At 37.4% G+C, this 13408-nt stretch overlaps 1 protein-coding gene across 1 annotated transcript in view; it reads left to right on the top strand.

Moving 5' to 3' along the window:
* Positions 1–1146: 1146 nt before the first annotated feature.
* The window catches only part of LOC150085516 (uncharacterized), a 372167-nt gene continuing 359905 nt past the window's right edge, over positions 1147–13408 (top strand). Inside the window, exon 1 of the mRNA XM_090374587.1 lies at positions 1147–1374. Coding sequence (XP_090230713.1) covers positions 1147–1374 — 228 coding nt within the window. The remainder of the gene's footprint in view (positions 1375–13408) is intronic.

The raw sequence follows: 13408 nt of genomic DNA, 5'->3' as shown, positions 1-13408 counted from the left end.
TTCCAAGATAATTTATGGAATAGTTCAGCCTATGTAAAAAAAAAGAAGGAAAATTTTGTGTTCTTCTGGATCATAAACAGGGAGGGTATTAAAATTCTAGATGAGATTCCTTTTGTGTTAAATAATTCTATTTTCTTGAAAATAGGCGATTTACTTTTAATTTAGGTTCATATTTTGCCAGTGCACTGACTTTCGTCAGTGCACTGGCAAAATACTGGAGAAATACCGTCTGATCTGTGACCGATTAAAACAGAACTGTCTTTATTTAATTTTTTTATAATTGGAATAGACAACTTCTGGAAGTAACTTGGAACTCTCCTGCCAAGAAAAAGTGCTGCATATAAGCAGAAATTGCATCTGTTTTAGACAAACTGCTCATGCAGAATTCTGGATTTCATTTTGGGAAGTAAATGCTTATTTAGTTGCCAAGATTTAGATAAGGTGGATTTTGAGTTCAAGAAGTATTACAAAATTAAAATAAGGACCCTTTCTTTGTTCTATGTACAAGTTTACACAGTTGTAATTAGGTGACAACACAGTGTGGACCATATTTTAGTTTATTGAGAAATTTCATACAATTTAAATCTTGCAGTTAATTTCATGCACATATTATCTTATTAATATTACATTTACATGATGTTATTTTTAATATGTAAATGAATTTTAAAACTGTTTTCAGTAATTTTTGGTAAATATCATCTTTTCTCAATAAACTGACATATCCCCATCCTGGATGTTGTTAATTATTTATATACACCTGAAATAATATATTTTCCAGTTATGATGTTATAGCAGAAGCAAATAATTGGTAATTTATTTTAGGTGGATCCAGCTGAGGAAGATAAAACATCAAGGCTTGTTAAAAGTACATTAGGAGACTTTTCAAAGGTTCAGCATTTACTTATCAATGATCCCCAAAATTTGATTGGTGTTTTAAATAATAATGCTTCTGCCAGTAAAACTGGTAATGAGCATTCTTCTAGTAGTCCCATCTTATACGAAGCAAACGATTTAAATTCCTTTACAAATGACATATCTGATTCCAGACATGCCCTGTATTTAAGTGAACAGTGCCATAATAATACTATTAAAACTAATGGCAGCAAAAAAGTAGGTTCTAGAAAAAAAAAGAGACATAAAAGGAGAATGCGAAGTAGTCAGCAGTTGTGTTTTGAAAATCAAGATGATGACAGCATTCCTAATTTATATCCATCAGTGGAAAATTTCAATACTAGTAGTAACAGTATGCCTATAGTGAAGTCTCAGCTAACAGAACCTTTGAATAATAAAACTTTGGATAATGTTTTGCAGAGGCCAATTGAAGAGACCTCTCAGTGGAAGAAAAGAATGGCTGTTAATGCTAAATCTGAGCTGGTAAGTTTTTTCTGTAGTTTTGCTTTGACACATTTTTATTGGGATAGTTATAGAAATACTAATAGGTAAAATTAAGTGGGAAAAAACAAAGGTTTGCAATTAACATTGAATATATTAGAAATAATATATAATGATGCTAAGCATATAGTACTTTCATTTAGATAATTCATACACTTTCAAAAAATATTATTTCTGATTAACAATTATTTTTCTTGTTAACACTTATTGAGGCCTATAGTAGTTTAGTATCAGGACCAGTGGAACATTGGAAAGTGAGCTGAATTTGAATTTTTTTGTTTTAATTTTGAATACACATGAAGGAAATGTTTCAGAAAATAGGACAAAGAGAGTTACTCTATGAAGTTAACGTTGAATCATGAATGAATAATCACTGGTTACACAGTGGAGTTGTTAGTATGAATAAAAATAATGTAAAAATAAATAAATCCCACATCACCTGTTCATCCCCTCCAAAACTTTGTTTAATTCTTGAATTTATTCTAACTATTTACTTCCACAACAACTGATGGAAGTTTGTTTCAACAATCAACTACCCACTATTTGAAGGCAAACTTCTGCATGTCTATCCTGCAACCATTCTTCCGTGAATTTGAATTTTTGCTCCCTCATGTGTGTAGTCTGAGCAAGAAAAGGAATGCCAAAACTGAGCTTGCCCAATCCATTCAGAGACTTAAACACCTAAGTCAGATCACATTACAGGTGCTTAGTCTTCAGACACTGCAATTTGCAGAACTGAAGCCTTTCTTGGTAAGAGCACTCTTGTTTCCTTCACGATTCTTGCTCTCCTTCTCTGCACTCATTCCAGCAGATCCATATCCCTCCTAAATTAGTCCTTGAGACCTATATGCAGTACTCAAGATGCATTGCCTTATACAATGGGATCCTCCTTATCCCTGTTAGCAAAATTCCTGAAATATATTGATTCTTTAACACACGCACAAAATATTAATTACCAACAAAAAAAGTGAACAAATGGTCTTGAATTTAAAAAAAAAAAACAAAAAAAACTTGAAGTATGTAGTAGTAGTAATGACAAATGATACAAGAAAGAAGCTTATAAGGCATCAGCCAAAAAAATAAAATAATAAAATAATTCACAGATCTGTGTCTTCCAAGAATTTGTCTAGTTCTCCCTTGAATTTATTCAACCCATCAACTTCCACAACAGAGGGAAGCCTGTTCCAACAATTAACCACTTGTTGGCTGAAGGAAAATTTCTGCACATCTATTCTGGAACCTTCTTTCCTGAACTTGAATTAATGCCCCCCTCATACGTTTAGTCTCACAAAGTGGAAGAATACACCATTAACATTCAGCTAACTGAAACTATTCAAGGCTTTAAATACCTCAATCAGATCTCCCCACAGGCGCCTGGTCTCGAGATGCTGTAAATTGCAGAACTGGTCTTTCTAGATGAGAGCGCCCTTTTGTTCCCTTCACCAATCTCGTTGCCCTTCTTTGCATTCGTGCCAGCAGTTCTACATCCTTCCTAAAGTGAGGCCTCCAGACCTGTACACAGTACTCAAGGTGGGGCCTAACCATGGCCTTATACAAAGGGATAATCACCTCCTTATCCCTGCTAGCAAAGTTTCTATATATCGTTGGCAAAACCACATGAGCTGTCCTGGCAGCATGTCTGCACTGCTCAGAGAATTTCATATCTGACTGCACAATTACTCCCAGGTCTTTTTCATTCTCCACTACCCTGACTGTAGTACCACACAGTTGATAAGTTATTCTGGTGTTACTTCTACCCATGTGCAGTATCTTGCATTTATCAATGTTAAACTTCAACTGCCATTTCACAATCCATCGACCCAATTTTCCTAGATCTTGTTGCAACAGGATCTAGATCTTTATATGCAACAGTATCAAAAGCCTTCCTGAAATCTAAGTATGTGATATCAGTAATATTATTTTTTACATCCAGTTCCTTGGTCACTGCATCATAGTAACCTATCAGATTGGTTAGACAAGGCCAGCCCTTGACAAATCCATGCTGTTATCATTATTATCTATATAGTGCATGAAAGCCAGAGGCTTATGCTAGACCATCCGAAAAAAAATTTCTGAATTATCGAGAGAGAGAGAGAGAGAGAGAGAAAAACAAGAGTCAGAAGTAGAAGGGAATCACCAAGAAAGGAAAGAATGATGATATCCAGCTCAGAACCCTGGGTGTGTGTCAAGCCCATACTCACCAGATGGGAGCTGCTGGGGTTATTTATTACAGTATAATTGCATGCCTGTCCAAGTGATCCTGCATTACTTCTTTAACCAGCAATTCCATTATTTTCCCTGACACAGATATAAGCTAACAGGTCTGTAATTACTCATGTTGCCTTTTGACCCCCATTTATGAATTGGGGATATATTCACACTTCTCCTGAACATAGGGCCTCTTCTGAATCCAAGATGCTCTCATAATTATGGCTAAGGGTTTCCTTACCTCCTTTGCTGCCTCCCTTAATATAATTGGATAGATCCCATCTGCCCCAGGTGCCTTTTTTATGCCCATCCTCAACAATTTTTCCTAAACTTTCCTTTCAATTATCACAAAGTCATTTAGCTCCTTGTTATAGTTTGTTAAACTTCTGGCATCCCCTACCCTAAAGAATTCCTCGTGTGTTAATGTAGATGCAAAATATCTATCCAATTTGTCCGCAACCTGAGCAGGGACGTCAACAGTTAACCCAGTGGTTTTCAATAACTTTTTTTAATAACGGCACCCCTAAGTAATTTATTTTATTTTTCGTCACCCCTAAGTAATTTTCTGCCTGTTAGATCCGATTCTCTCTCTCTGCATATATATATATATTTATTTATTTATAGTTATTACAATAATATAATTATAAAAATTACATTTCATAATACAAATTATATGTATACAGTAATAATAATTTTATTCTTTATATAGAGGTACCAAGTAAACATCAATTATCAATGATCACCACAAAATTAAAAAGATACTGTATGCCTTTTTATAAAGAAATAAACATATAAATTTTAAAAAAATAATAATAAGTTTAGTAAATTAAACCCAAATTATGTGGCACCCCTGGAATGTTGCTGCGGCACCCCGGTTGAAAACCACTGAGTTAATCCATAAAGTGGCCTAATGTGATTCAACCTCTTCCTTCTACTGTTAATATAAGCATAGAAGTCTTTGCTGTTTTTCTTTGCATTCTTTGCCAGAGAAATCTCATAATTGGCCTTCGCTTGCCTAACCTCTTTTGTGACTTGATCGCAGAATAATTTATATCTACCATAGGCTTCTGTATCACCTGATAATTTCTTTGCATCCCATGCACTTTTCTTCTCTGCCACATCTAGATGGCCTTAAGGATTAAAAGGTGATATAATTGTACGGTGTTATTGATAATATAAAGTTGAATATGGATGTTTAATAACAATGTTGTGTACTCAAGTTATGAAAAAGTTAGAATGTCATGAACAGTAGTTCTTTGTTGCTATGAAAAGCCTAGCAGCCTGTTTGATTACTTCCATGTATACTTTCCATTTAGAATTTGCTGTTGGTAACATTAGTTGGTTGTCCCACTGCACACAATTTAAAAACTCTGTCCTCTGTAGTCACCCTTACGAAAACAAAAGCCTTTACCTTTGACAGTAATTAAAGAGTCCAGTCACAATATTATGACCCCCCCACCAAAGCAGACATCACACATACCTAGCGAATCATGTCAAGTTCACACACCGCAAGCATATAAGGCTTGATGTTTGGCATCCGTGAACACAGTAACAGCCTCTGCCATGGGCAAAGCATGTGACCTATCAGACCTGGAAAAAGGCATGATCATCGACTATCGGGCCAGTATTGACTATCTAGCGTTTCCGAAACAGCGGACTTTGTGAAATGCTCACATGCTTCAGTGGTAAAAGTGTATCAAGACTGGATGAATGGGACAGTTTTGATGACCTGGCATGCCAATTGTGGAGCCCATGTGCCATTGATACCAGAGGTGAATGTCGGCTGAAACGGTTGGTCAGGACCAATTGACGTGCTACTGTTGCTCAACTGGCTGTCCAAATGAACCATGGGGCCACTGGAAGGTCTCCAACATGACAGTGCAGCGAACCCTGTTGCACATTGGGCTCCGGAGCAGATGCTTGGTGACAGCACCCATGGTGACGGCCGTTCATCGCAAACAATGCCATCAGTTTGCACAGCAATACTGACACTGGACTCTGGCCGAGTGGCAACAGGTGGCCTTCTCCAATGAGTCATGGTTTCTACTCCACCGAGTGGATGGACGGTGGTTATTGTTGTTATTTGGTTTTTAGGAGCATTAGCAACTAAAGCTATATTGCTCCGGGGATATGCGGTGGTCATTCCCTGATCTTTCCGCATCCTCTTTTTTTTGGTGGTCACAGGCTCGAACCCCGGTCTAATCAAGAAACGTGTGCTATGCACTGCTGCTCCTGCCCACCTGGCTACGAGGCGCCTGGATGGACGGTGGTGTATTAGGCGTGAAACCTCTGAGAACAGACACCCAGACATGATTGTTGGCAGAAGGCAGGCTGGTAGGGGCGGCATTATAGTCTGGGGAATGTTTTCGTGGCATGGCTTGGGTTTGCTGATACCTCTGGAGGGCACCCTGCAATGCAAATGATTACCTATCATTTGTCGTCGATCAGGTAACCCTGTACATGTTGACCATGTTCCCTGGGAGCAATGGTATCTATCAGCAAGACAATGTGGCATGCCTTATCACCAAAATTGTCTGTGAGTGGCTTGAGGAGCACCACGAAGACTTCAAGCTACTCCCTTGGCCACCGAATCCCTAGGATTTTAACCCAATTGAAAATCTGTGGGACTATCTTGATCGACACATTAGATGGATGGATCCTCCACAAAGGAACCTACAGGAACTCCGGGGTTCACTGCAGTCTGCATGATCATAAATACCCGTAGCAACCTTCCATGGACTTATTGAGTCCCTCCCATGGCGGTTGGCTGCAGTGCATGCTGCGAAAGGCGCATATTCTGGATACTAGGTAGGTGGTCATAATAATGTGACTGGACCCTGTATGTCTTTAATTAAATTACTCATTAGTACACTGTGATCGTTGGCACACAGTGGGTATTTTACCTGCAGATTCTTAATGCATGAAGAATCACTGCCGATAACCATATAAAGAGTATTGCTAGTGTGTGAGTGACTAACCCATAAGATTCATTCAACATCTGAAATATAAAAATACCCGAATTTAAGACATTCTGATTTACCGGCTCACTCTAATTCTCTATATTGTTGTTTGGTATACTCATCACAGTCATTAGGTCCATATCACACTCCTCTAAATTTTGTTTTCCCATTGCTTATATTATGCCAAACTGACTCAATTTTGGACTGGTTACCCATGTCGACTGGATGCACTTCCTCAGATTTAATATTCTTCTTAAATAAGAGCATAATCCCTCCACCTCTCCCGTCCTGTCTGTCCTTGCTGTATGCATTGCATTCCCCACATTTGAATTCAGCTTATGTCTGAGTGAAACCATGTGCCCTCTATTCCTACAATGTCTGCATTTGATGACGTAATCAATACTTCAAATTCATAAAATTTATTTCCAGTGCTTCTAGACATGCACGTGTTTTTCCTCTCAGTTACCTTAACACAGCCCATGTGTTCATTTGTTCCACAATGACCCACAGCAGCACATGAAATCCCAGACACTTTACTTTCCAGGCTGCTACATGTACCAATAGTAGCAATGCAAGAATCACTTTCAGATCTGCCTGCAGCTTTTGTCAAACTGTTAGTCTGTGTATCCCCCCCCACCTATCACTGCTTTGATAGAATCAGCAAATATTCTTGCGCCCCTTCTATTGAATTGTATCATATCCCCTGTAAAATCACTCTCCTGTTAACAAGCACAGACCACTCTGAGAAAAATTCTATCCCATGAGCCTTGCGCATTCTCTCCATGGTCGAATCGATCAACAAGGTTCGCAATATATACTCCCTCAAAAAGTGTGTGCGAATGTAGCAGCAAATAGCCAGACACTGAGTTGTAAAAAAGTGTATTATCCATCTTCAAAGGTCCAAGTTAAATATGAATTATCACCTGTGCTGAATAGGATTTCTATGAAGTAAATAAACTGCATGATTAACCGTTCCTAGAACATAGTTTTTATCATCCTTTCCCCAAGACAAAAATCAAGAGGAGGAAGAAGGATTAGCACTGGCTGTAAAAAAAACAAAAAAAAACAACACAACAGCAACACAAGTAGATAACAAAATACAAATTATTTGCATTTTCACATAGGTAACTATCCATTGATCCTTGAATTTATTAAAACTGGCAACCTCAACTACCCATAAAGGCAACTTGTTCCAACAATTGACTTGCTGGCTGAAAGAAAACTTCTACAATCTTGTCTAAACTTATCCCTCTATAATTTGAATTTATTTCCATGAGTTTTCACTGTTATAGAGAATTCCACGGGAATTCTCAATAATGGTGAAAATTCCATCTGTATTCATTTTGCGAACCCCTCTGAGATCCTTAGAAACCCGAATCAGGTCACCTCTGAGGTGCCTAGTTGCCAAGCTCTGCACCCAACATATTTGGAGTCTTTCCTCATGTGGTCACCCATTTGCCAATCTCGCTATGTGAGTTGACTATCTTTGGACCCTTACGAGAAGCTCAATGTCCTTTTTCAGATGAGATCTTCATACTTGAACACAGTATTCCAAATATTGCCTTACAATTGCCTTATACAGTGGATTATGACCTGTGTATCTGTATAGGATAATGTTTGATAAATAATTGATAGAACACCATGGGCTTTCCTGGCTGCCTGCCTATACACTGCTCAGAAAACTTCATATCTGCGTATAGTATAACTCCCAGATCCCTTCCTCTACTGATTTTAATTCAACCCCACCAAGTATGTGATTTATTTTGGTGTTGCTATTCCACAAATGTGTAAGACCTTGCATTTTGCAGCATTAAAACATATCTGCCACTTTTCTGACCATTCTTGCAGCCTATTCAAGTCATCCTGAAGGAGTGCTGCTTGGTACTGATCTTTAACTACTCTACCAATCTTTATGTTGTCTGCAAATTTTGACTAAAAGCCTTCTATCCCATTGTCAATGTTGTTTATGAAAATCAAAAACAACAGTGGTCCAAGAACCAATCTCTGGGGGACCCCACTTCTGACTTTACATCAGTCTGAATAATATCCATTAATTACAACCCTCTGCCTTCTGCCCTGCAGCCACCCAGCAGTCTGTCTTGGAATTTTTCTAGTAATCCCAACGTGTTCCAGCTTATACAATAATCTCTCAAGAGGGACTGAGTCAAATGCCTTTCTAAAATCCAAATTAACTATGCAAAAATTGTTCCCTACATCCAGCTCATGAATAACTGTGTCAAAATAGCTTACTAAGTTAGGTAAACATGGTTTCCCCTTAACAAAACCATGTTGTGTGTTATTCAGAATGCCATAGCTATCTAAATGTGCCTGGATTGCACTCATTGTTAATCAATGTTAGATTTTCCCTATCACTGAAGGGAAAATCTAACAATGACTGACTGGTCTGTAGTTACCAACTACAGATCAGTTAGAACTGCCTTTATGTATTGGTGATATGTTGGCACTTCTCCAATCCAAAGCAATCTTCCCTGAGTTCAAAGATGCTCTCCCTCAAAACCACAGGGTATATGCCATCAATTCTGGGAGCTTACTTTCATTTATGCTTACAAGTTTTTCTAATAAACAGTCATCTGTAATTTCTAAATCACTAATTTCATACAACTCCGCCTCACTCACACTGCCTCTTCTCAGTATGAAGGGCCTTTCATCAGTAAAGACAGGTGCAAAGTACCTGTTCAGTTCATCTACAACATCAGTGCTTTTTTTGTAAAAAAAATAGGTGCCGGTGCTCATTCTTTGCTATCAGGAAAAATTGAATATTAAAAGGATATGAAAAGTACTCTAAAAATTTTTTTTCCCTGATATTGTTACTTTAGTAGTAATGCTTTTGGAATAAAAACAACAAATTTAGTATATTAACACAGATTATTAAGCATAAATTTATTATTCAAGTATATAAAAAAATAATTAAGTAAAATTAAATGCAACAAGGCATGATATCTTTAAGACTATAATAATCTATATATTTAAAATAACTAAATGCAACAAGGCATAATATGTTAAGAGTAAGAGTTTTATATCTACATAATATCGGTGTGGATACACCATAGATAACTCTTAAGAAAACTATGATAGTAGTGTGGGAGGCATCATTTCCTCTGTATCCCATATTGTGCTCATCCTTCCCAATGAGTTGCCATGGTATTGCACTACTTCAAATAAGTAATGCTTCACTAATAGAGAAGACTATTGTTACTTATTCTCTGTGGATACCACCACCCAGACAGCACCGTTTCAAAGCTATTGTGAATTCAATGTGAAAAAAACCCATTGGACCAGATCTATTAAACCAAACAAATGAATTATAAAATCCAAACCTAAATCACGAAGGCACCTCCGTAGCCAGGTGAAAAGGAGCAGCAATGCGTAGCACACGCTTCTTGATTAGACCGGGGTTTGAGCCTGTCATCACCAAATACGGAGGATGCGGAAAGGTCAGGGAATGACCACCGCATATCTCGGAGCAATATGGCCTTAGTTGCTAATGCTCCTAAAAACCAAATAACAAACAAACAAACAATCACGAAAAATCTTAATTCAGACGATCGTTTCAAAGCTATTTGTGAATTTAATGTGAAAAATAACCCATTGGATCAGATCTATTAAACCAAACAAATGAATTATAAAATTTAAACCTATATCATGGAACTGTTTTGATGAGAGCCTAAGAGATCTAGATTTTTATCAAGAAAACTGAATTTTGTAATAAACGGAAAAAAAAAAAAAAAAAACCAGGCGGGGGTTTTTTTTTTTTTTTTTTTTCTCCCAAATAACTAAAACCAGTACTTTAGATGAACCTCATCTCCAACCAAGCTGCACAGAAGAGGTGGCCCTCCCCACCTTTTCAGAAACTTATCAGACCCTAAATGCCATTTTTCCAACTGTAAAAACGTTTCAAGGCTATTGGCCTATAATCGGTGGGGGGTGGGGGCAGACATGCCGACCCAGTTGTGAAAATAATCACACAATGTGAGAGATGCCAAAAGGTTTATATAGAAATATTTAAAATAACTATATGTAACAAGGCATGATATGTTAAGAGTAAGAGTTTTATATCTATATAATATCGGTGTGGATACACCATAGATAACTCTTAAGAAAACTACGATAGTAGTGTGGGAGTCATAATTTCCTCTGTATCTCTTATTGTGCTCATCCTTCACAACAAGTTGCCATGGTATTGCACTATTTCGAATAAGCAATGCTTCACTAATAGAGAAGACTGTTGTTACTTATTCTCAGTGGGCACCACCACCACCCAAGTGATGCCATTTAAAAGCTATTGGCCTATCATAGGTGGGTGGGTCTTCTTTATTAGTGAAGTGTTACTTATTCGAAGTAGTGCAATACCATGGCAACCCGTTGTGAAGGATGAGCGAAATATGAGATACAGAGGAAATGATGACTCCCACACTACTATCGTAGTTTTCTTAAGAGTTATCTGTGGTGTATCCACACCGATATTATATAAATAATCTATATAATATTGGTGTGAACACACCGTAGACAACTCTTAAACAAAAAAACTACATTAGTAGTTTGAAGGGCATCATTTTATCTGTATCTCATATTGTGAGGAAGAGCACAATATGAGATACAGATAAAATGATGCTCTTCAACCTACTAACGTAGTTTTTTTGCTTTTTATACTCTTAAAGATATGATGCCTTGTTGCATTTAATTTTACTTAAATATTATCACATAAACCTTCTGGCATCTCTCATATTGTGGGATTATCTTCACAACTGGATTGTCATGTCTGCAATACCAGGGTACCTGCCCACCCACCGATGAAAGGCCAACAAGCCTTGAAACGGTCACCAGGGGGGGGGGGAGCCTGATATTCACGGAGTTTCCAAGAATAGGCCTCAACAGTCTTCTCTACTAGGGAAGTGTTGCCTATTTGAGGAATTTGAGTTTTTGAGTGGTGCAAGTTGGAGTTTTACTGTCCCTTTCATTCTTCTACACCGTCTCATTTCTTCTTCCCCTCCTACTTTCCCTCTACTTTTTGCTTTTCTAAGTCTAATAGGGACAAGTGGATAGTGGAGTTAATTATCCCACACATATACAAACAAGCCTTGAAACGGTGCTGTCTGTGTGGTGGTGTCCACTGAGAATAAGTAACAATAGTCTTCTCTTTTAGTGAAGTGTTGCTTATTCAAGGTAGTGCAATACATGGCAACTCATTGTGAAGGAAGAGCACAATATGAGATACAGATAAAATGATGCTCTTCAAACTACTAACAGTTGTCTGTGGTGTGTTTACACCAATATACAAAAAAATAAGTAAATAAATCAGTCAACTACTGAGTGCCGGGCACTCAGGATGAAGGGTCCATAGTCACGAATGGTCGTTAGTGTAGTATCTCAAATAGAGAGCTTTATGGTAACTGAAAAAAAGTTTCTAGTACCCCAGCTTGGCCTAAAACTGAGAAACTAACGAAAACGTTGTCTATTTGAATCTTTCCAGTTGTTGTGAATGACAAGGGTGGGAGAAGCGATTAAAGTCTTGGGGGAGAAGCGACTGGCAGGTGAGGGCCGTGCAAGACTCTGTGCAGGTGCCTCCCCGGCACTGCTACCTCAACACTGACTCTCTGAGTACCTCCTTGCCGGGACAATTCCAGCTTTGAAAATTGTTAAAAAATACTTCTCGTTTCAGAATTTATAAATGACCTTTATAGAATTATTAGCAACCTTTTTGTCACCAAAAGGAGCGTTGCTTAATACACAGAAGTGCGCTATTGAAGTGCAATAAAAAATTGGTTTTTTAATTTTAACACAAAAAGTAAATGATAGATTTCAATCGGAATAGTTTTCCCTTGATAAGCATAGAATAACCCATAGCTAATGTGATTTTTAAATTTTTAGCTCCATTAGCGACGGAAATAGAAGGGGGGGACACGAAAATTATTCACATTTTCCTGTCTGGTGTCGCCATTTTAATTTTAAAAATATTAAAAATTATATTTTAAACCTACTTGTTGAGCTCTTTCCAACGGTGTATAATAAGCTATAGATTGTTGACAACATGTTTGTCTCCCCACACATTTACCCCCCATTTATCAGACAAATTTTTGTCAACAACAATCAATGTGGTATTATGTTGGTCCCCATAATGTACAAACCCATGCAAAATTTCAAGTCAGTAGGTTGAGTGGTTCCAGAGATACAATGCTGTGACAGACGGACAGACAACTGAATGACATTATAAGAGTCCTTCGTTAGACTACGGGCCCAAAAAATTATAAGTAAAAATAAATAACATAAGTAAAAATAATTTCATAATAAAAGGTTTTGTAGAATATTCCAAATTTTTATTAAGTTCTCATCCGACACTCTATGCTGACATCTTTTCTTCCTTTTTGTGTGTCTCTTGCTGAATGACATTTCCAAAGCAGCGATGAGTCGACATATTTTGCTGAATTGAAGCGGATCAGCGGTGGGCCTACAATTTTAAGAAAGAGTAGTGAAGAAACTGTTTTTGTCCTCAATGAAGTTCTGGTTGGTCTGGCAATCAGATTCATTTGTGAAAATCCTTGTACACATTCACTTGACGAAATTGGTATCATACTCAGAGCGTCCATCAAATGCTTCAATTCTTCCAAAACCATCTTTTCAATTAGGTATTCCCGAAATCCATGAATTGTATCTCTTTCATTTAACTGTAACCTAATTGACAATTTCTAACTTCAGTTTCACCAAATGCCAACGATTCATGTTTAGAAAATTTAATACCTTCACTGTCCTGGTTTTCCTTCTCTTGTCATCAGTATTGTCACTAGTTCTTAAATTTGAATTTTTTCTTTTCTTTTCTTTTTTTTTTTTTA

The sequence above is a fragment of the Mastigoproctus giganteus genome, chromosome 5 (genome assembly GCF_048544385.1).
Source record: "Mastigoproctus giganteus isolate SK-2022 chromosome 5, ASM4854438v1, whole genome shotgun sequence".
In the NCBI taxonomy this organism is placed as follows: Eukaryota; Metazoa; Arthropoda; class Arachnida; order Uropygi; family Thelyphonidae; genus Mastigoproctus; species Mastigoproctus giganteus.
The sequence above is the reverse complement of the archived record's forward strand: the minus strand, read 5'-3'. Positions and strand labels throughout refer to the sequence as shown.